The sequence below is a fragment of the Blennius ocellaris genome (assembly GCF_963422515.1).
Source record: "Blennius ocellaris genome assembly, chromosome: 20".
Lineage (NCBI taxonomy): Eukaryota > Metazoa > Chordata > Actinopteri > Blenniiformes > Blenniidae > Blennius > Blennius ocellaris.
Genome location: NC_137669.1, coordinates 22829626 through 22853225, shown reverse-complemented (window position 1 = coordinate 22853225; position 23600 = coordinate 22829626). Strand labels below are relative to the sequence as shown.

Genomic DNA, 23600 nt, shown 5'->3' with positions numbered 1-23600 from the left:
GGCGGGGCCAACGTGACAAGCCAGCCAATCAGACTGCACGTTTTCACAGCGTCACCGGAAATCACCCTTTTATTTTTTTTTGTAAAGAAAAACACCTTTATTTTAATTTGGAAATACACGCAAATGCCAAAAAAACTAACGCAACATGGACTTAATACAACATTTCCGTTTTTCTTTTTGTCTTCTTTCGCCAAAAACTATCCACCTACCGGAAATCCCGTTCGACCAATCACACCATGACACGTCATTGTTGACATCGGGGACACGGAAGTGGGTCCATGCAGCTTGGTGGTATCGTGACAACGCTGCTCGGAGAATCATTTAAAATGCTTTAAGATGAGATATTTAACTACTGATAACATCAGAACTATAATCTGAAACGGAGGGGAAAAAATGCACATGTATATATTTTAGTGAAAAGATAGTAAAATAAATCGGCCGGCGACATGTCCAAACCTGCGGTGACTGCGCTCCATCAGGCTCTGAGGAAAAGTTTCCAGAGTCTCGAAAACAATCACGCGGTGTGGAAGCGCGAGCTGGCCGAGTGCGGCCCCCTGTTGGGGAACGTGGGGAACCTGGCCGAGCAGCTGCGGGCCCTCGCCAACGTCCAGGTCTCCAGCACGCCGCTCAGGGACTTCCCAGAGCTGGAGGAGCGGCTGCGGTTCAAACTGCTGCAGGCGACGGATTCAGTTCTGACGAAGCTCCACGAGAAGATGTACGTCAGTAGAAACACTCTGTCGTTTACGTTTCTCTGGGAGTATAGGTCTACATTTACATACGATTGATGCGCAGTCTGTAGTCAGCACCTGGTAGTCTACTAACACCTTTCCTAACTCCTTTAGGAAGCCTCCTAACTCCTTTCCTTAACTCCTTTAGGAAGCCTCCTAAACCCTTTCCTAACTCCTTTAGGAAGCCTCCTAACACCTTTCCTTAACACCTTTAGGAAGCCTCCTAACACCTTTCCTTAACACCTTTAGGAAGCCTCCTAACACCTTTCCTTAACACCTTTAGGAAGCCTCCTAACACCTTTCCTAACTCCTTTAGGAAGCCTCCTAACACCTTTCCTAACTCCTTTAGGAAGCCTCCTAAACCCTTTCCTAACTCCTTTAGGAAGCCTCCTAACACCTTTCCTTAACACCTTTAGGAAGCCTCCTAACACCTTTCCTTAACACCTTTAGGAAGCCTCCTAACACCTTTCCTAACTCCTTTAGGAGGTCTCCTAACACCCTTCCTTACCTCCTTTAGGAAGCCTCCTAACTCCTTTAGGAAGTCTCCTAACTCCTTTAGCAAGCCTCCTAACACCTTTCCTAACTCCTTTAGGAAGCCTCCTAACTCCTTTAGGAAGCCTCCTAACTCCTTTAGGAAGTCTCCTAACTCCTTTAGCAAGCCTCCTAACACCTTTCCTAACTCCTTTAGGAAGCCTCCTAACACCTTTCCTAACTCCTTTATGAAGCCTCCTAACACCTTTCCTTAACTCCTCAGAAAGCCTCCTAACACCTTTCCTAACACCTTTCCTAACACCTTTAGAAAGACTCCTAGCACATTTCCTAAACTCCTTTAGGAAGCCTCCTAACTCCTTTAGGAAGCCTCCTAACACCTTTCCTAACTCCTTTAGGAAGACTCCTAACTCCTTTAGGAAGCCTCCTAACTCCTTTCCTAACTCCTTTAGGAAGCCTCCTAACAACCAGGAAGAAGAACATACTCGATATTCAATCTCTCTCTGTCTCTCTCTCTCTCTCTCTCTCTCTCTCCCTCCCCCCCCCCCTCCCTCTCCCCCCCCCCTCCCCCCCTCAGTTCCTCTCTGCAGTCGGTCAGAGATGCGGTGAGTAACCAGGTGGTGGCGCTCCTCCAGCTGTACCAGCAGAACTCTCAGCATCTGGATCTTCCTTCACTGACGGAGCGAAGCCCGACCAGCCCGTCCATCACCGACATGCTGGAGTGGCTTCAGGACGCCGAGCGCTTCTACCGCACGCAGTATCCTCCTCTTCCTCCTCCTCTTCCTCCTCCTCTTCCTCCTCCTCCTCCTCCTCCTCCTCCTCCTCCTCTTCTTTTCCTTCACTCAGGTTCTTCAGGTTCCTGAGGAGGAAGGTTCTGCTGCAGCTGCTGAGAGCCGACGACGTCTCACTGCTGGAGTCGCTCCCCAAGACGTGGAACTCCCTGGAGTCTCCCGGTGCAGACGAGCAGATCACAGGTAGGGGGCGCCGTGGACGACGGCTCACTGACGCCATCGTTTGATCTTCGCGTAAAAGACAGGGAAGTGCAGATGCTGTGGAGAAAATTGTCCCGTAACAATTAGAGGATCGATTAAAAGTTCGTCTTCTTTCAGATGCGCTTTGCAGAGTGTCCTTCTTCATGGAGTCGCCATGACGACGGCGACAAGGACTTAAACCGCTGGGCTCAGGATGCAGCGCCGAAAGGACCTGCCAGGGGGCGCCACAGAGTCCGAAAGGGAAAAAAAACTGTTTTCGAGCACAATTTTTAAATTATGAATTTTTTATTTTTTTTTTTTTATCCATCATAAAAAAAAATTGTATATATAAACTGTGACTAACAGGTGACGAGTAGAAAATAAAACAATTACATGTAGAAGGAAAAAGTGGTTGGTTATTTTGGTCGCCTCAACTGGGAATCGAACCGGGGACCTCAAGGTCGGGACTTAACTCAATGTGCCACTTTATAAAAGACTTAAGACAAAGTTGCAATGTGACTCAGAACAGAGGAAACGTTTCGACACGAACTTCACCAGACTCTTTATTTCATGATTTATGATGCAATCAAGAGGAAATGTCAGTCAGACCAATCACTGCAACCTTCACAACCCGAGTCGTCATGGAAACAGTGGCTCGCTGTTGATTTCACGTTCAGACGACGGCGTTTCTTCGGGCTCGTTTTTAAAAAACAAAAACAAAATAACGCGCAAACAAACCGGAGGACAAACTGGACAAAGAGATATACAAAATATATTGTATAGATAAATATATAGATTTAAGTTTCAGGGAGCGGCTGAGGCTCCGAAACGGGGAAAAACGCCAAAATTCTGCGTTTCAGAAGTTTTCACAACAACGCCGTTTCTGATCATTCGAACCACGGTAAAGACGTTTCCTCCTGCTGTTGGTACTTTTATTTTGACAGTCACCGTAGTAACAATCCAGCTTCGTAGTTTTATTTTGACAGTCGCCGTAATAACAATGCAATTTGGTGGTTTTATTTTGACAGTTGCTGTAATAATCCAACCAGGTAGTTTGATTTTGACAGTCACCGTAATAACAATCCAGTTTGGTAGTTTTATTTTGACAGTTGCTGTAATAATCCAACTTGGTAGTTTGATTTTGACAGTCACCGTAATAACAATCCAGCTTGGTGGTTTTATTTTGACAGTCACCGTAATAACAATCCAGCTTGGTAGTTTTATTTTGACAGTTGCTGTAACAATCCAACTTGGTAGTTTTATTTTGACAGTCATCGTAATAATCCAACTTGGTAGTTTTATTTTGACAGTCGCCGTAATAACAATCCAGCTTCGTACTTTTATTTTGACAATCGCTGTAATAATCCAACTTGGTAGTTTTATTTTGACAGTCACCGTAATAACAATCCAACTTGGTGGTTTTATTTTGACAGTCGCCGTAATAACAATCCAACCTGGTACTTTTATTTTGACAGTCACCATAATAACAATCCAGCTTGGTAGTTTTATTTTGACAGTCACCGTAATAACTTGGTGGTCGGTCCTCTACAATGTTCTCCAGTGTGTGTGTGTGTGGGTTCATTATCAAAGCCAGCAACAGCACCCTCTGGTGGACGTGTGAACCCCCTCCACCACCCCCCACCCCCTCCACCCCCCCTCCACCCTACACGTACTCCTTCAGCGGCAGGCTGTTGGAGGCGACGGGTTTCGGCGGGTCCGGCGCCGAGGCGGGCGAGTTGGCGAAGCTCCGTCCGACGTAGCCCCGCCGGTAGCGGCCGCCCTTCTCCATGAGCGGGCAGGTGCTGCTCAGCACGGCGCCGCTGATCATCAGGATGACGGCGGCGGCCCAGCCCAGGTAGACGGCCTGGCCCAGCTCACGCTTGTGCATGGCCGGGACGTTGGGGTTGTAGAAGTCGCGCACCACGGTGTTGGCGGTCCAGGACACCGGGATCAGCACGCACAGGCCGGTGAGGATGAAGAGGACGCCGCCCGACAGCGCGATGCCCGCCTTGGCGCGGCGGTCGTCGCCGGCGCAGGTGGTGCACTTCATGCCGCAGCAGGACACGGTGCAGGACAGCCAGCCCATGAAGATGGCCAGGCACATGAGGGCGCGCGCCGCCTGGATGTCCGGCGGCAGCGCCAGCATGGAGTCGTAGGTCTTGCACTGCATGTGTCCGGTGGTCTGGTAGACGCAGTTCATCCAGATCCCCTCCCACTTGATCTCCGACGTCAGGATGTTGCTGCCGATGAACGCCGACACCTTCCACTGGGGCAGCGCCGTGACGGCGATCGCCATGATCCAGCCCGTCACCGCGCAGGTGAAGCTGATCAGCTGCATGCCCGTGTTCACCATGACGACTGTCCCCCCCCCCCCCCTCTGGTTTTGATCGGGTGACTTGACTTGACGGGTCCTTTACTTCCCCTCGGCTTCCTTCGGCCCTTTACGTGGCTTTGTCGGCGGCCATGTCCGTCTCTCTGCCTCGTCCAACGTCCGCCGGATTATCCAGAAGTAGCCGCTGTTCCTCTTCAGACGTCTTCATTCCGGAGTCGGACTTGTTGCGTTGTCGAGTGGCGGAGCAGCCACCTGCGGACCGATGAGCCGACGTCGCCTTCAGCGTCGGTGTAGCCTTACCGAGACGGCACACGCCGACAGAACCCGATACTCCTGGATCGGAGGCCGGCGGCGGCGCCGGGCGTATCCGATCACGTCCAGCGGTGAAGCCTGATCACACAGAACACAAGACGACGACGACGACGTAGTCTTTTGCCTCTTCGGTCCCGCGCACCTCAAACATCCCAGGAAGAAATTTAAAAAACGCCAGAACCGAAACAACAAGCTGGTCAGAAAAGCTTCTTCCCGTCGGCGTTTGGGGTTCCGAGGCTCTGGGAAGGGCCGTCTGATCCCGGACGAGCTCGTCGCACCGTCTGACCGTCTGACCGTCTCCCAGTCGGCAAACACTCGACGAGGCCACTTCAGACGCTCGGCTTCACCCCTCCCCCACCCCCGGCAACCATCTCCACCCAACGGCTCAGTCCGCTTCCATCTAGAAACCTGCGGACGGCAAGAGTGAACCCAACGGGGTGGGGGAATATGGCAGGAGGGAGGGGGGAGGGGGGCAGGGGGGGAGGGAGGGAGGGAGGGAGGGAGGGATAGGGCAAAAGTGGGTGAGACAACAAAAGGAGGGAGGAATGGATGGAGTGGTGGATCGGGTAACATAAAGACAACCTTGGGGGGGGGGGGGACACACTGTGTTGCTCCATATCGCGCAAACTTGTATACATTTCAAAGGAGCTTAAAAAAAAAGCTTTCATTTGCCCTCTTTGCACGAAGATCAAAGGGGGAAAACAGCGCCACCTGCTTTAATTAAAAAAAGTCATTTAAATTTCACATAATAAGGGTGGCGGCATCAACAAGCCCAGCTGAGAGCGTCTCCATCGTGTACGGCCATGATGAGTCGACCTGTCGTGGGGGTGGGGGGGGGGGGGGGGGGGGGGTTGGGGGGACAGACGCATCCGACAGCATCTCTTTGTCCTCCACGCCCCCCGCACTCGTTTCTCTCCGCGGCCCCGGCGCTCGTCAGCGCCGATGAATTAAATATCACGGCGGCGAGAGCCGCGGCTCCTGTTTCCTTTTCTTCCGTTAGCCTCCTCTCTCCCTGGCAACGGTCGCCATGACAACCGGCCGGGACACAGGAAACGGGAGAGGGGGATGACACACAAAGAGCGGAAGGCGACACACACCAGAGCGAGCGGAGCAGGACCTCATTCATTAATCATTTTGAGGATTTTCCTTAATTTAGGTTTATTTTGAAGGGTCAGCGTTTGAACCGACGCCCCCCCTTTGTTGCATTTTCGGGCAACAGTAACTCAAGAGTCAGTGAAAACGTAGAGACTCCGTGGAAACGAGTGTAAAACACTTTTTGTCTTTTACCATAGTAACCAGTTCTTCTGCTGGACTTGGTGCTTTTATTTTGACAGTCGCCGTAATAACGATCCAACTTGGTGGTTTTATTTTGACAGTCATTATAACAATCCAACTTAGTGGTTTTATTTTGAAAGCCACTACAATAACAATCCAACTTGGTGGTTTTATTTTGAAAGTCACTACAATAACAATCCAACTCGGTAGTTTCAATAACAATCCTACTTGGTGGTTTCATTTTGACAGTCACCATAACAACAGTCCAACTTGGTAGTTTTATTTTGAAAGTCACCGTAAAAACAATCAAACTTGGTAGTTTTATTTTGAAAGTCACCGTAAAAACAATCAAACTTGGTAGTTTCATTTTGACAGTCATAATAATCCAACTTGGTGGTTGTATTTTGAAAGTCACTAGAATAACAATCCAACTTGGTGGTTTTATTTTGACAGTCACCATAATAATAATCCAACGTCCACTAGAATGTTCTCCCAGTGTTCATGTTTAGAGCTCATTGTTCTCTGCTGTGTGTGTGTGTGTGTGTGTTTATATTACAAAAGTCAACAACAGCACCCTCGAGTGGCGCTTATGTGAAAATTACATAATTTTTGGCGCTACAGGACCTAAGATGGTACAAAAAGGCAAATGAAACCTAAAATGAAGCATCAGGTTCAGGATCAGGTTATAATCTGAGGAAGGCCTCAGATTATAAGAATTATTAGGTTTTCAGGCTCAGGAAGATGTCGACGAGCAGAAAAATCACTATATATCAATAACAAGCACACGCAGGATTCTTATAGGCATAAAATACCCATTTATTACTTTGCACATTAACACAAGAATTCCCTGCAGGCTAAAAAAAAATAAAACAAAACAAAACAAAAAAAAAAACAGAAAACAAAAAAATAAAATTGAACATGTCACATAATAGCAATAACAGCAAAGTGAATGGCGCTCTGTGGCAGTGGGCGGGGCCTCGGACCGGCTCCGCCCACCCAGCCGACCAAACCAATCCAGAAACGGGGGCTCCGACCGTTCGCAGAACCGGAACGTTTCACGATTCCGGGGAAAAGGGAAAACGTCACGAACTGCGAGGTTCTATTGCTATGAGACAATTTTACAGTTTCAAGAGACGACTTGCGGGGAAAAGAAACGAAAAGGAAACAAGAGCAGAGCTAGAACAAACCCCCCCCCCTCCCCTCCCCCGACAAACGAACCGGAAAAAGGGAAAGGGGGGGGGGGGGAAATAAAATACACAATACACAATGTAAAATTACAAATCTGTCAAGATATAACAATATATCAAAGTGAGAGGAATTGAAAAATAATTCATGCTCTCTTTCCTATCGGGGCACAGAAACAATTATGGATCGTCTTTCAAAAAAGGTTAAAAAGAGGTCATCCTGCTAGGTGGTTGCCGCGGGCAACAGGAACCTTAGGGGGGGGGGGGGGGCGTGGCCACAGGTACAAAAACCAGGAAGTGGGAGAGGAAGCCTGGGGCGGGGGAGGGGTCGGGGGTCGGTCTTTAACGTGTCCTCGTTTGAAGAAAAGTACCTCGTTTGAATTCGGACCAATCGCAAAGAGCCGCCGCCCCCATCCCCCTCCCCCACCACCCCATCCCCCCCACCGTCGCCTCGGTAACCGCTTGCGCCGCCCGCGTCACGGACGTTTGTGTAGGAATCTTTAAAATACATCTTAATAGACCGGACAAATATTGCTAGACTAAAAAAAAAACAAAAAACTGATAAACATTAACCCCCCCCCCCCCCCCTCCCCCCACAGAGAGAAAAAAAAGGTGTTTATATCTTTTCCTTTCTCATAATAAATATGATTCCAAAACATTTTTTTCCCCTCTTTTTTTATTTAAAATTTTTTTTTTTTAAAAAGGACGACACTCTGGCATGCAGGCGAGCAAAGTTCTACACTTTGTTACGGGGAAAGAAAAAAATCGTCTAAAGGCTACGAAACTAGTCACCAAATGCACGTCCCCACTGATTGATACAAGCAAAACAAAAAAAGGAAAATGAAACCAAAGAAAACAGAAGCACAGACGCGGGAGAGTCCAGCGAACACGATGAGTAGAACTGGAGCTTGTTTGAAATAACTGGGTTGGAGGATATTTAATCAGTAAAACAACACCAATCCTGTCCATATATTGCAAAGCCTGGACGCCCCCGCCCCCCTCCCCCCTCCACCCCCCCCCCCCCCCCACACACCGCCGTCACCCTCCTCCACGCCAGCGCCCACGCCTCCAGCAGGGCGGCGCTCAAACTCGATCATAGTAAACCTGCTGCATTACGGGCGGTTTATTACAGAAGAGTTTCATCCGAGCGTTTCCCGCCCTGATGAGGCGTGAACGTCGACCACTCCGGGGGAAAAAACAAAACAAACAAACAAAAAAAAAACATCATACGAAATCATTGTCCACCACCAGGGGGCACACCACGTTATAATGTGCCTCAGGTGTGGGGAGAGGGGGGGGAGGGGCGGCGAGGCGTCGCAGGGCAGTGCAAAATGTCAATTTGATGTAATCCAGTGTTAAAAATGCATAAAATTCTGAAACAAAACACTGTTAAATACTTTCAGATGCGTATATTTCAAATACAGAGCAATAGAAACCGTTTGCTTTTTTTTTTTTTTTTTTATAAATTCTAAAAACTCCACTCATCGCAGACCGACTCCCTTCGTCAAAAACTAAAGTCCTGATTGTCTCCTCCCCCCCACCCCGCCGACGGGAAACCGGTCCGAGTGCTACACGCCCCTCCCTCCGCCACCGCTTCCTACCAGAATGCTACGGAAAAGAAAAAAAAAGAAAAGAAAAGAAAGAAAAAAAACCTCATTCACCCGCGGCGGCGCCGCCCAGAAAAATCCGCCCGAGCAACTAGAAGAGGCGCCGCCGCCGCCGCCGCCCCGTCACGATCCCACCACAATATAGAAACGACATCGAGGACAACATCAACGGTAAACCACTAAACTCTAAAACAAGCGTATTAAGATTAACCACAAACATCTATATTAAACTTTTACAAATCTGCTTTGTTGATTCGTATGTATAAATGCATAAAGGTAAAGAGAGATTGACAGTGCCCTCCGTTGCTTGCCTAGCGTCCCGGGTCAGTGCAATGAATTGGCCAATATTATTATTATTAGCTAAAAAGGAGAACCTCCGAAATTCGAAAAGTCGAAATAAAGAATAAGTTGTGGTTTCAGGCCTTTAAAAGTACTTAAAAAAAAAAGAAAAGAGATAAAAAACATACAAACGTCCAGCAGTGTCATCAGGTCCGAAGCAAAAAAAATGAGCAGGTTGTGATTAAAGACGGTATAAATCTGCGTTTAATGCTAGCCCCCCCCTCCCCCGCCCGCTACGCCGAGCCATCTTCTGGCTCGCCCACCACTGGCTCCGCCCACCACCGCTCCAAACTACTTCCCACAAAAAAGAAAAAAAAGGTGCAAATCTTGTCGATAATCTGATTTTTAAAAACACAAATCATTCCGATTAGCAAGCGACCCAGGGCTGCTACAAAATACCCACGGCGGCCTCTAGGGGGCCCCGTCCTTTTTAAAGTCATACGTCTCAAAAAGTTTGCTCTATAGATGTAAATATATGCTTATATGTACTGTATGTGTGAATATAAAAAAAAAAAAAAAAAAAACAACAAATCTGAGGCATTTACAGCAGTTATTTTCCTTGATTTTCCCTTTACAATTCAGTGGCCTGCCATGAAGTACACACACACACACACACACAACACACACACACACACACACTCATACAGCAGTACATGTATATACAGAGAACAAACACACACACACACACACACACACACAGTTAAATGGGAGGAAAAGTAGCTATGGGCATGGACACCCAGGTCACCTCGCTTTGTAAAGACAGAAGAAGGAGGAAGAAGTTCAAACACACGCTCATAAAAAAGGAAGAAAAAAAAAACAAAACAAAAAATATATATATTTCATTCTGAGAAAGAGTAAAACTGCCCCCCCCCCCCCCCCAGATAAACCCAAAGACCTTGTGACAGATTTCAGCCCAAAGGGGCTTTTTGAGGTAAAAGTAGATCAGAGTCCTGCTGAGCTGGAGAGCCGGAGGGTGTGTGTGTGTGTGTGTGTGTGTGTGTGTGTGTGTGTGGTGTGTGTGTGTGTGTGTGTGTGTGTGTGGGTGTGTCCCCACTCCCCCCCCCCCCCCTCGCACAACGCGCCAGTGCAGACATTCAAATAGGAAAAAACAAAAACAGACGCAAAAGTAATGGCTCAACTTGGTGTGTGTGTGGTTTGTTTTTGTTTTTTCGGCATTGGTGTAGTTTTGTTTTTTCTTTTTTTTTTTCTTTTCTTTTCGTTCTTCCACTTTTTTACTCTTTGTGCAGTGGAAGCCCTCCGGGCTCGCAGTGCGTGATTGCTGGTTGAAAAAAACGGCGGCGGCTCGAGCGGGAAAAAAACAAAAAAAACGCTGGTTTTAACCTCTACTCTAACCCCCCCCCCCAATACCCCCCCCTCCCCTAAAATCAAGAGCCGCTTTAGTGCCGATACAGATAAAGAGTGAGGAAGAAGAAGAGACGATGGGAGAGGAGGGGGAACAACAACAACAACAACAAAAAAAAAAAAATAAGAAAGCAAAGGAGATGAAAGAAGCAGCGGACTGGCTGACATACTGGCTCAGGCAAAGTACATGGTGTGCTGGGTGTCATAGTGGATCTGGACGGCCTTGGCTAGCGCCTGGGGTCCCGGCCGTTACTCTGGCCCGACACGTGGCTGCCCTCGGCGCTGGAACACACACGGGCAAACACCAAATATGTTAGGATCGTTAAAAAAAGAACCAATACAAACGTGTCGACAAGGTAATTCATCCTGATTCGTCCAAATATTGCTTTGTAACCTTTGTATTTACACTTTGAAGTTTCTCTTTGATGTGGCTCATAGTGTTTGGGATGAGGCCGTCTATAATCTTTTGCCAGATGAAAGAGTTCGGAGTGAAAATGGCTACAATATGAAGATAAAAGTCAATTTAATGAAACAAAACAAAAACAAAATACGATATATAACCTTGTTGTTTGGCGGGTTGTGAAACTTTGTGAAACTGAACAGCCGTGATATTTCAACATTTCTCAAAAAAAATGTAAGGTTCAAACAACAACTGGACCGGAACGGAGCTGCCGCGAAGTAAACGGACTAAAATACTGCAGCCACTCTCAGACGAGTGTGGAGAAACGCTTATGTACCGTATTTTCTGGACTATAAGCCCTGCTTTTTCCACACAATTTCAACCCTGTCGGTTATAATTTATGGATTTTACCGGTCTAACAGAGATAGACAGATAGACAGTCTAACAGAGACTCGCTCAGAAAGACAGATTTGCAGGGAATTGATGAAAATATAAGCGTTTCAACCTGGACACCTGCGACTTATAGTCAAGTACCGCCTACATATGTACTTTTAGTTTTTTTTCCTTTTAAAGTTTTGCAGGCGCAGCTTCTATCCAGATGTGCCCTATAGTCCAGACAATACGGTAAATGTCTGCATGTTAACTTCATTATTCCTGCTCTGGATCAATCAGAGTCCACCTCACAGACCCCCCTCCTCTCTTACCTGTCGTGGTCTTTGTCCACCAGGTGGTAGCGGGCTCGGAAGGCCACCAGCCTGCGTAGTAGGCGGGTGCCGGGATGGAGACGGAGCGGGTGCAGCGGACGTAGGTGTGGCACAGCTGGTAGGTGAGGAGCTGCAGCTCGTCGGCCCGTGAAGCAGTTGTCGTCCCACAGGACGTGGTAGTGGGAGGGACGGCTGGTTCCCTGTGGGGGGGGGGGTACAGTCAATACAAGTTAGTAATTTGTACTCCATTACAGATACAATCTAAGCCAGTGTTCTCACAGCGACAGTGTGTTGCAGAGTAATCAATGATAAATACTCTTCACCACTAGAGGGCAGCACAGAACTTTGCCGGTGAAAATGTAAAGTGACAGACGTCAGTGTGGTTCATCTCCACCTCCTGCTACCATCTTGTATCAAAGTACTGTGTCAGTGACAGTGATGGAGAAGTTTTTGAAAAGGAAGAATGTGAACCAGGATCTCAGCTCTTCATCCATCAGGTCCAGTTTCACACTGAGGGAGGCACTATTAAAAAAAAGTCCTTTGTTTCTGGATTTACTGGATTCCTGTTGATAAAACTTTGATGAGAAAGACTTTATAATCTGTTCATAGAGGCTACAGAGTTTAACATTTCAGATGGTGGTGTGCCTCCAGAGTTTTCCAAAGACAAAAGTGTTCCTTTGCTCAAAAAGGTTGAAAAACACTGAACCAAGTAATGAGAACATGTGTACTATCTATTACTCCTTGCAGCTCCCAGCCAGCAGGGGCAGTGCGTCACAAACACACTTCCACCGCAGTATTAAACCAGAGCAGAAGAAGTAGACTTCTTCTCAACGACGTCGCCGACGTAAACTCCCCTCAACTACAACTGACAGTTACTTTAAAATAACTGAAAGTAACTCCTGCCGATAATTACACCATTACTTTTATGTACCCGACGTCTCGGAGGGACAAACAAGAACCCATTGCTACGTTTTGCTTAGAAGATCTCTTTAAATTGTAGAAGTACGACAGGAGTACTAGTTACTGAGTGAAAACCTCAGTTAAAGTGAAGTTCTGGATATTTCTTGGATAAAACCCAGACCCCCCCCCCCACCCCAAAGATGAAAAGTGTGCCTTGCCCCCCCCCACCTGAATCCCGGCGTGGCTGCACAGGTAGAAGTCGAACTCGGACGGGTGTGTGATGGTGCTGTCCACGGTGGTGCCGGCGGGAACGTTCCCACTCTTCCCCACCTGCAGGAAGAGACGAGTGGGGGGGGGGGGGGGTGTAATCAGATTACTGCGTGGTTAAGAGCACAGAGTGAGGAAGAAGCCCCCCACGCCCCCCCCCCCCCCTACTGACCTCTCTCGGCCTTGTCGGAGCAGAAGAGGCGGGTGTGGTGACGCTTCTGCACCACGATGTTAGGTGATAGCCGGGCCGGTAGTCCTCCTCCAGGCTGATGCACGCCTCCTGATGGCGATGAGCTCGGGCCACGCCACCTGGGAGGGGGGGGGGCAACGGGCAGAGGCCACACGCCGTTAACGACCAAACCGACCAATCGGGGGGGAGGGGGGTGTTCCATGAAAGCGGAACGTCACCTCGTAGAGGCTCACACTGCGTTCTAATGGCAGCGTCGCCGCGGAAACCGGGGAAAAAGGTGATTTGTGATCAAAGCGGGAAGGTTTGGTATCAAAGACCAACAAGTGGAATGAAAAGTAAATGATTAAAAAACATGTTTTTAGTAATTAAAGTCCAAATCAAACTTTTGTGCACAAAAATTTTAAAATAAAGGCGTTTTTTTTCATAACAAAAAAAAAAAAAAGGAACAATATGTTTTGTATTTTTGTGTTTCTTCAGAAATGTGCGTCATTAAACAGGACAATTACGTATTTATTGCAAAATAAATAACAGGCTCACACTGCGTTCTAATGGCAGCGTTGCCGCGGAAACCAGGGAAAAAGATTTTTTTTTTTTTTTACTATAGTATGTTTATTGTACTTTTATTCTACCCTCTGCCCCCCCCATCATAGTTTAATTTCCTTGTATTACATCTTACTGTATACTTTGCTCCCCTTAGAACTTATTATACTTTATTATAGTTTGTGATTTTTATCTTAGTCCTATTGAATTTTTTTTACTTATTATTACTTTCTACTGTAAATACTTTTGGCCCTTAGGGTTCTTGATAGTCACTGTTTATAAGATTCCTCTATTCTTATCTAACTGTTTGCACATTTCTGGTCTTTCCTCCTCATGAGTCTTTAAGAGCAGAATATAACAAGTACATTTCTCCTTTGTGATCAATAAAGGCTTATCTTATCTTATTTGTGATAAAAGCAGGAAGGTTTGGTACAAAAGACCAATAAAGTGGAATGAAAATTAAATCATTTAAAGTGTCTCGGGTTTGAATCTGGATCATTGTCTGTTAATTCACTGAACATTTTCTTTCCCCCGCAGCCAAATTGAACCCAAAAACGAAACGGCTTCGCCAAATCCTCCTCTATATTCACGTGCACGCGTGCTTCAATTTGCACAATCTGTGCACAAAAATGTAGAAATAAAGGCGTTTTCTTTCCATTCAGTGTTGTATTTTTGAGTTTCACTGCCGTCTTTTCTTTCTCCAGAACTGTGCGTCATTAAACAGGACGATTACCGTATTTTCCACCCTATAAGGCGCACCTAAATACCTCAAATGTTCTCAAAAGCTGCCAGTGCGCCTTATAGCCCAGTGCGCCTTATATATGGACGATTGTTCTACTCAAGACTGCTATTTGACAGCTGGACAACCAGAAGCTTTTATTTTGACAACTCTAACTTCGCAACCGGATCTTCAGAGCGGACGACACTCCACACAACACCTTCATCACTCATGGTTGCACACCAACATTCTAACAAACCAAAATAAACTAGATGAAATAATGACTCCCTAAACTGGGGAACAAAAACACATAAACACAATCAACACAACACCAAGCCCAACAACGACCCACAATAACCTCCAACAACACAAAACATGAATTTGTCGCTGCAAGGCATGATGGGACATCATGCCTTGCAGCGACAAATTCAACCTGAGCTCCTCAGTGCAGCCGATAGAAACTCCCATAATTCATTGCAGCTGTTTGTGGTGTTTTAAATGCAATTATTGGGGGTTCTATTTGGTTTGTGGTGTCGGTAATAATTGTGTTGTGTTGTGTTTTTGTTGCTTAGTTCATGTAGTTTAGTTTATTATTATTATTATTATTACCGGTAGTTGTAAGTTGTCAACCAGTAGTGAATAAGGTTTTGTGTGTAGTGTCCTCCTGGCATAGGCTGCAGGTAGGACTATCAAAATAAAGTGTGTGCACCTCTCTGGGTGTTAGAATCAGTGGAAAATGTAACTTAATGGCTTTGAGCTATAAAGGTTACTGACCACTGGTCTATTCCATGCGCCTTATACGGCGGTGCGCCTTATATATGAATGAAGTTGTAAATTATGTCAATTGATGTAGGTGCACCTTATACACCGGTGCGCCTTATAGGGCGGAAAATACGGTACGTATTTATTGCAGCATTTAAAAAAAAAAAAAAAAAAAAAAAACATGGCCGCTCTCCCACCCACCTGTTTCATCTGCCCCTCCGACACGCCGCCGCGGTAGTAGATGATGCGTGTGGGCTTGAAGCGCGTGGACTTGTAGAACTGGATGAGCAGCTCCCGCACCATGTTGGTCAGATCCTGGATGACTTCCTGGCTGAAGAGTTGCTCCTGCTGAGAGAAGCCACACGCCAACGTAAACACCAAAAGAGGGGAAACTTCAAAGCGTGTGGAAAATAAAAACCCGAGATTTACGTTCAAGCTTGAATTTTTGTCAATTAAGAGGAGCTCTCACTTCAGTGTTGGAGACCTGCGATATGTCTTGCCGAGACGTCTGGACCCGCACGGTGGCGCAGTAGCGGCTGGGGTGGCCGTCCATGCTGCCCACCACCGCCGCGATGGACGGCTTCTTGCCGTCCCCCGCGGGGGGGTGGGTCACGTCGGCCCCCAGGAAGATGACGGGCTGCTGGAACACAGAGGGCCTGGACAGAAAGGTTGGGAATATGAATAAATACAGGCGGAGCAGGTTACGGTGCTGGTTTGGAATCTGAACTCCTGCACAGTGTTGACTGGGAGGTTATAATGCAGTGTGGGCTGCAGCCCCCTGGTGGTGGGCAGAGGGATTGCACGTGAGCAGTGAATCATCTTCAGCGTTCAATATTCAGCTTTCCGTCACTACAAAGTATTCTAAGATACACACTTCTGTCAAAAATGATGAAAATTGACCATTCATCCCGCCCCTCCCCCACTGATTTTAAACTGCATCTTGCTATAGAAATATTCACTGTTATTCGTTGACGCCTCCAGGGAATACTATCAAATCTCAGACGCAGTTTTAAACAGTCGGAAAATCACTTCTTGCACGTGTTGCTGAAATAAGAGTAGACGCTTTGAGTTTAGGAAAGTAGAATGCGATTCAACAGACTCCAGTTTCACTTCGGGATTTAAATATTAGTCCGATTCATTCTGCGATCCGGACATTCATTCCTCGATCCGGGAAATTCATTCCTCGATCCGGGAAATTCATTCCGCGATCTGGGAAATTCATTCCTCGATCTGGGAAATTCATTCCGCGATCTGGGAAATTCATTCTGCGATCCGGAAATTCATTCCTCGATCCGGGAAATTCATTCCTCGATCCGGGAAATTCATTCCTCGATCTGGGAAATTCATTCCGCGATCCGGGAAATTCATTCTGCGATCCGGAAATTCATTCCTCGATCCGGGAAATTCATTCCTCGATCTGGAAATTCATTCTGCGGTCCGGAAATGCGTGAACTCTGACCTCTGATGCGGCACCAGGACGTTGTTGATGCCCCCCAGCTTGGCGTTGATCTTGAGGCAGAGGTTGGAGAGCGTCTGGGGCGACGTCTTCACCACGTTCTTCACCTGCACGCACTGAGTGGCCATGCCCAGCAGGGTGTCCCCGACCCGCTTCACCTCGGCTGCACGGGAGGAGAGGAAATCGTCACTCCCGGACCCCCCCGGACCCCCCCCCCCCCGGAGAGCTCCCGACTTGCGACCGCGCGGTTCGTTCTCTTACCGTAAACCGGCGTCTTCCCCGGCAGGATGACCACGATGAGCTGCAGGCCGACGTACGACATCTTGAGGTGTTTGAACATGGGCTCCACGCTGTCCGCCCCCTGGGCGTATTTACAGAAGCAGGGCTGACCCTGGATGGGCATCCCGGCGTCCTTGGAGATCTTCCTCAGCTGGTCCGTGAAGCTCCTGGTCGCCCAACGAGAAGAAACTCGATCAGCAACTCCAAACACCTATGAAGCCGAGACGCTACACTTCACGGTATTTGACTCACTTGAGCAGGTCCTCCCGACACTGCTTCTGGGGGGCGAAGCAGGCCACCGCCCACACCTTGATCTCGATCCCGGCGTAGAACTGCTTCCCCCTCATGTCCCACACGCCCTGGTTGGGCGTGGCCACGGTCTTGTTCTGCGGAGAGAGTCCCTAAAACTCTTAGTCAACCCCCCGGCTGGACGAGCCGATTGGAGAGACACGACTGCCACCGGGGGGGGGGGGGACGGGGGGGGGGTTAACGACACGCCGTGTCCCCAAGCTGCACATTTCAGCCAGTCGAGGAGCGAGGGAAACTCCGGGCCACGTGTCTGAACGTGAAACTGTGATGCAACGGTTTAAAAGATACGTTACATACATACGTATATTTGTTTTATTTTGCCGAACAAAAGTTCTAATCGAGTGCGTGGATGTAAAGGACGTGTGAGCAACACCAGAAATGTGCAGTTTGAGACACAAAGGCATTGAAGGTGAAGTTCAGCTGGGGTGTCAAGGTTTCAGGGTTTTAGGGTTTAAAGGCTTCAAGGTTCCGGGGTTTCAAGGTTCCGGGGTTTCGGGGTTTCAAGGTTTCGGGGTTTCGGGGTTTCAGGGTGTCAGGGTTTCAAGGTGTCAGGGTTTCAAGGTGTCAGGGTTTCAAGGTTGCAAGGTTTCAAGGTTGCAAGGTTTCAGGGTTTCAGGGTTTCAGGGTTTCAGGGTTTCAGGGTGTCAGGGTGTCAGGGTTTCAAGGTGTCAGGGTTTCAAGGTGTCAGGGTTTCAAGGTGTCAGGGTTTCAAGGTGTCAGCGTTTCAAGGTGTCAGCGTTTCAAGGTGTCAGCGTTTCAAGGTGTCAGCGTTTCAAGGTGTCAGCGTTTCAAGGTTGCAAGGTTTCAAGGTTTCGGGGTTGCAAGGTTTCAGGGTTTCAGGGTTTCAAGGTTTCAAGGTTTCAGGGTTGCAAGGTTTAAAGGTTTCAGGGTTTCAAGGTTTCAAGGTTTCAAGGTTTCAGGGTTTCAAGGTTTCAAGGTTTCAGGGTTGCAAGGTTTAAAGGTTTCAGGGTGTCAGGATTTTTACGGTTTCAAGGTTTCAAGGTTTCAGGGTTGCTTCAAGTGAAACCGCAAAACTTTTCTGAAACCCCCTAAAAATTTTTTAAGACCATGCGTTTTCTCTTGACACGTTGTCGTGGAAACGCGGCCTCAGTTAAAGGAGCAAACATTCTCCAGTTAAAGTGACATTAGCATGATTTCCCAGAAGCAGCTTGCTGCATTAACACCGTCGTGTTTCATCTAAAGAGTTAGCATTAGCATAATGTAGCCAAATACTGCCACTGAGTGGAACCTCAACACGTTAATATTAACATCGTTTTCACAAGATCACATGTATTGTTCAACCTGGAGGCCATTAACTCCAGAAACAACCCTTTAAACAAAGTCCCAGTCGGCTGAACACACTGTTCTACAAACTGCTGCATTGCTAGCTTGTACATTACGACCAAACGTGACGAGGAGGACGTGTCTTGCGTCGCAGGAAGCCAACGTTGGAATGTTTGGTTGGGCTCCCAGGTTGAGCGTCGCCGTGGATCTGAACCGGAGAGTAGCGGCTTTCAATTAACGTAACGGGATTTGCCAAAGGTCATTAGGAGCTTTATGGTCGCCGGTGAATGACCACGCTCTGCCACTCCGGGTTTAAAACGCCACGGAGAACTTCCTCCTCTCTAAAAACACCCAGATCAAACTCCAGCCCAGATTTAAAACGGGAATCACACCGAGACCTTCCACCATCTCACATCCAGCTACAATTAAACTTTGTTTTGGTTTTTTTTTCTTCCTCTCCATTGACTCTTGTGATGAAACCAACACACGACAGGAGTTTTCCCTTCACACCGACCCACGTTTAGAAACGGTGGAACGCTTTCAGTCGACGTTTAAAAAGGGACATTTCAACCGGAAGCCGATTAGACTCAGTTTCCCAGCAGGCGTGAGGCCAAACCCTCCGGGGGCCGATACTACCGGGGGTTAATGAGCAAGACGGAGACAAGCTGAGGCCCCGCGGGCCGGCAGGAGGAACCAGGGAGGGTCACCTGAACAAACAGGGTTCTTGAAGAACTTCCACACAACCAGGGGCTGTTTGGGGGGGGGGAAACGATTACAGTGGGTTTTAAATATGTCTTACGACGACGTCTCAAGCCATCGTGTTCCGTCTGGGAGAGCTCCAGAGAGCGGAGGTGAACCTCGTAGTTCCAGGCGGTCGTCCAACCCGCCGTTTGTGGCATTTTAAAAGTTTTAAAAGTTCTAAAAGTTCCTTTTTTTTTTCCGTAAACACGGGTAATTGTTAGGCAATTCTAAAACCCCGGCTCAGCTGCGAGGCGTGGACGGCAGAGATGACCGTCTGTGGAAAAATGATCATGTAATGCAGTACGCAACGCCACCTAATAACCACGGCAACGGCGGACTCCATACTCCAGGTGGCGCTGCAGAAGCTACTGACGTTAGCAGGAGGAGGCGGAGGAGGAGGAGGAGGAGCATAGTCTTGTTTATATAGGAGTCGACTTCTAAATTTCTATTTAGTCCGTGTCTCCGGTGAGTCACAGCGCCCCCTAAAGGCCCGGCATGTGTACTACATGGCCCTGAAGCCTCGCGTTGAGCCGTTGTCATAGTGACGTGTGGACGCCGGACAGGAAAAAAAAAAAAAAGAAAGGACCTGGAATGTCCCGGCCTGAACAAGGCTCATGCAAATGAAGGCGTCGTTATCAGGCTGCCTGCAGACCTCGGTGACGGGACGTCCCCTTTTTAAAATCCTTGTACCGCTGCCAGACGACGAGCGGGGGGAAACACAGTTTTTTTTTTTTTTTTTTTTTTTTTTTTTAACGTCACCGCCGGGAAGCTTCGAGTCTCGTCGGCCTCGCTTTGGCAGCACATCCACAGTCACTCCTCACAAACAACCCTTGAATTTTAAACCAGCCTTAGAACAAGGCGACAATCACAAAATCGAGCTCGAAACCTTTAAAAAAAAAATAAGAGGCTGATTTTGAAATCCAAAGGGTGAAGGTCAGCGACCCGGAGCTCCAACAGGACTGAAGGCAGCAGGTGAGAACGCTCTCGCCTCGTTACCTGTTCAGTCCTGTGGAGCGAGAAAACAACCTGCCGAGATTCACTAGATCAGTGTTTTTCAACCTTTCTGAGCCGAGGAACACTTTTTTGTTTGGAAAACTCTGGAGGCCCAACTCCACCACCCGAAAATGTTAAAATGTTAAACTCTGCAGTCCTCTATTAACAATATAAAGTCTTTCTCGTCAAAGTTTGATCAACAGGAATCCAGTAAATCCTTTTTTTAATAGTGCCTCCCTCAGTGTGAAACCTGGACCTGATGGATGAAGAGCTGAGATCCTGGTTTTCAAAAACTTCTCCATCACTGTCACTGACACAGTACTTGATACAAGATGGTAGCAGGAGGTGGAGATGAACCACACTGACGTCTGTCACTTTACATTTCACCGGCAAAGTTCTGTGCTGCCCTCTAGTGGTGAAGAGTATTTATACATGATTACTCTGCAACACACTGTCGCTGTGAGAGCGAAGGGTTTTTTTTAGAAAAAAATGTGAAATTGGATAATTTCCCACGACTCACAGTGGTTGAAAAAACACTGAGCTACAGGACGACGGGGGGGTTGGGGGGGGGGGGGGGGGGGGGGGGGTCCAGGTCTTACAGTTCTCCCAATGAGGATCATATGGAAAGTTTACATTTCACACTGAAGAATAAAGAAACTTCCACATATATGTGATATAGTTACTTCTATAGAGCTCTGCAAGCCTGGACGCCCCCTCCTCTCCCCCCTCCCCACGTTACCAGCATTCATACCATGCCCCCCCCCCCAACCGGAGCGCAGCCTCTGCCCGGTACTCACCCTGCCACAGTCCCGCCCGGTGTCGGTACTCACCCGGCCCCCATACTGCAGCATGGGGGCCGGGAGAACACGGGCCGGTCACCTCCGTCATGTCGTTGTGCACCACGATGCCAAACTCCTTCAGGTAGGGGTCGGGGCCCCCCACCATGCTGTTACTTTTGACCTGGAGCGGAAAAGACGTTTAAGACAGCAGCCTTGGTTGCCATTTATGGTCATTAAAAATATGACATATTATCGTTTTGATTTTTTTATTACAATATTAATTTCTTTAAATGGTTGAAAACAATATTTTTCTTTAAATTAAACATTTCATTTGATCATTTCAAATATAATTTTACTTTATAGAAAACTTTATATTTTTTTTATATATTTTATATTTTATTATTATCACCAATTAATTTAAAATGTAAACCAACGTGTTTGACATTTCAAAGCCCACCAGTTAGGATTTATGCTAATCAAAAACATTATTATATCATTTTTTTTATTATTTAAATGGTTTAAAAAAATCTTTAAACATTTTATGAATTAATTTTATTACAAATAAATTTTATTACCTTTTTAAATGTATTTATTTTATCACTAATTTATTTGTCATTTTATATTTTATTATTCCAATTGTTTAAATTATTTTAATTTCAGTATTTATTTCAAATGTAATTTTACTTTATAAAAAACTTTCAGAAATTAATATATATTATATATCAATATAACATAAATCATGTTTTATTATTATCACCAATTAATTGAAAATGTGAACCAACGTTTTAAGGCTCACCAGTTACGATTTATGCTCATCAATAATACTATATCGTTATTTTATTATTCCAATTGTTTTAATTATTATAATTTCAGCATTTATTTCAACTTTAATTTTGCTTGACTAAAAATTTTAATAAATCAATATATGTGGCAAATCATATTTTATCTATTATTATCACCAATTAATTTCAAATATAAACCAAAGTGTTTGACATCTTAACGCTCACCAGTTATGATTTATGCCAATCAAAAATACTATATCGTCGTTTAATTAAAATATTATTCCAACTGTTTTAATTATTTTAATTTCAACTTTACGAAACATTTTAATAAATCGATGTGTGGTAAATCATATTTTATCTATTATTATCACCAATTAATTTAAAATATAAACCAAAGTGTTTGACGTTTTAAGGCCCACCAGTTACGATTTATAAAATACTATATCGTCATTTAATTTACATTTTATTATTCCAACTGTTTTAATTATTTTAATTTCAGCATTTTAAATAATAAATATTTTAACTTCAGCATTTATTTCAACTTTAATTGTACTTTACTAAAAATTGTAATAAATCAATACATGTGGTAAATCAGACTTTATCTATTATCATCACCAATTAATTTTAAACATTTGAAGGCTCACCTGTTACGATTTATGCCAATCAAAAATTTTATTAAAATTTTATTATTACAATTGTTTAAATTAGTTTAATTTCAGCATTTTAAATAATAAATATTTGAATTTCAGCATTTATTTCAACTTTAATCTTACTTCACAAAAAATTTTAATCGATCAGTATATGTGGTAAATCATATTTCAATGAATTTGAAGCGTTTCAAGGCCCACCAGTCTGCTGATCTCCTCCTGCCGGTCGGGGGCAGAACGCGCCGTGGCTTTAATCATGGTGGACGTCTGGTTGTCGGTGAGCTTCTTGATGCAGCGCTGGCCTGCGACGATGTTACACACCTGCAGGGCGGAACGACGCATTTCAGTCATTAAACACATTCAACCAAGACAGTTACTGTTCTTAACAAGCTGCCCAGTAAACATGTTCTTGTATTTTTGCACCTTCAGAGCACGTCGGTCCAACCCAACAACCCTGGTCTGACCCTCGCTTTAAAAACAGGAAGTACACAATATCTGGAATATTTACAACTACAACCTTCAGTACTATCATCGTATAAAACCCAAACAAATAAATCTGGAACTCCCTCCTCCGTCTTCAGAACTCTTAAACATCGAGTCCAGAAAAAAACCTCACAATCAAACTGTATAAAATGATTACTCAGGCTAAAAATAATATCAGTAGACGTCAATGGAAAAATCTGCTGTCTGACTATATTATTATTATTATTAGTACGGAATCTCAGTCGACACTCTCTGGATTTATGACAATAGAACCTTCAATTCCAAAACAAACTCGTTCAATTTCTACAAAATGAATAATTTCACTTTTTTTTTTGTGCTCCTTTTTATGTTAACAAACTATTTCCTTTCTCCTCTGTTTCCTCCATAAACACAACCAAGCCACACTTAGTGTCTCATATACAAGCACACACACACACACACACACACACACATTATGTAAATAGAGTTGCCGTTTCCAGGATTGTGATTGGCTAACGTGCTCCGTTACACTGCCCCCTACAGGTGTGGCATAGAGCTCACAGTAGCTCCAAATGAGATTACAGCTGTGTGCAAATCAAATTTAGACGGGGAAATGTCAAATCCTGTAAATTCAGGACTTGTAGGCGACGCCCCACCAGAGAGGGTAGTTTGATTTGCTCACCTCCAGGGGAAGGTAGGTGTGCTTCTGCTCCTGCCCCACCTGCAGACAGGGTAGATGTGGGTACTTCAGCTGGAGGTTGTACTTCTGCTTGAAGTACTGAGCTACT

The 23600-nt window shown here is 46.1% G+C and overlaps 3 protein-coding genes across 3 annotated transcripts in view; 1 reads left to right on the top strand and 2 right to left on the bottom strand.

The window, feature by feature from the left end:
• The first annotated feature begins 276 nt into the window (after nucleotides 1–276).
• airim (AFG2 interacting ribosome maturation factor) lies at nucleotides 277–2563 on the top strand. The gene is made up of 4 exons (XM_080516341.1): nucleotides 277–715; nucleotides 1795–1974; nucleotides 2073–2191; nucleotides 2327–2563. Exons 1-4 carry the CDS (start codon nucleotides 447–449, stop codon nucleotides 2365–2367), a joined length of 609 nt encoding a protein of 202 aa, XP_080372467.1. The 5' UTR covers nucleotides 277–446; the 3' UTR covers nucleotides 2368–2563.
• A 1288-nt stretch (nucleotides 2564–3851) lies between these two features.
• cldn35 (claudin 35) lies at nucleotides 3852–4541 on the bottom strand (the record flags this gene model as incomplete). Its single annotated transcript, XM_080516449.1, has 1 exon — nucleotides 3852–4541. The coding sequence occupies one exon, from the start codon at nucleotides 4539–4541 to the stop codon at nucleotides 3852–3854; it is 690 nt and encodes a 229-aa protein (XP_080372575.1).
• Nucleotides 4542–10773: 6232 nt separating this feature from the next.
• The window catches only part of ago4 (argonaute RISC component 4), a gene marked incomplete at both ends in the record, with an annotated part of 27352 nt that continues 14525 nt past the window's right edge, over nucleotides 10774–23600 (bottom strand). Inside the window, 18 exon segments of the mRNA XM_080515883.1 lie at nucleotides 10774–10835; nucleotides 10838–10881; nucleotides 11704–11758; nucleotides 11761–11848; nucleotides 11850–11903; nucleotides 12832–12933; nucleotides 13044–13106; nucleotides 13109–13149; nucleotides 13152–13179; nucleotides 15282–15425; nucleotides 15565–15736; nucleotides 16540–16699; nucleotides 16798–16982; nucleotides 17068–17201; nucleotides 20973–21011; nucleotides 21013–21102; nucleotides 22552–22671; nucleotides 23495–23595. Coding sequence (XP_080372009.1) covers nucleotides 10774–10835; nucleotides 10838–10881; nucleotides 11704–11758; nucleotides 11761–11848; nucleotides 11850–11903; nucleotides 12832–12933; nucleotides 13044–13106; nucleotides 13109–13149; nucleotides 13152–13179; nucleotides 15282–15425; nucleotides 15565–15736; nucleotides 16540–16699; nucleotides 16798–16982; nucleotides 17068–17201; nucleotides 20973–21011; nucleotides 21013–21102; nucleotides 22552–22671; nucleotides 23495–23595 — 1682 coding nt within the window.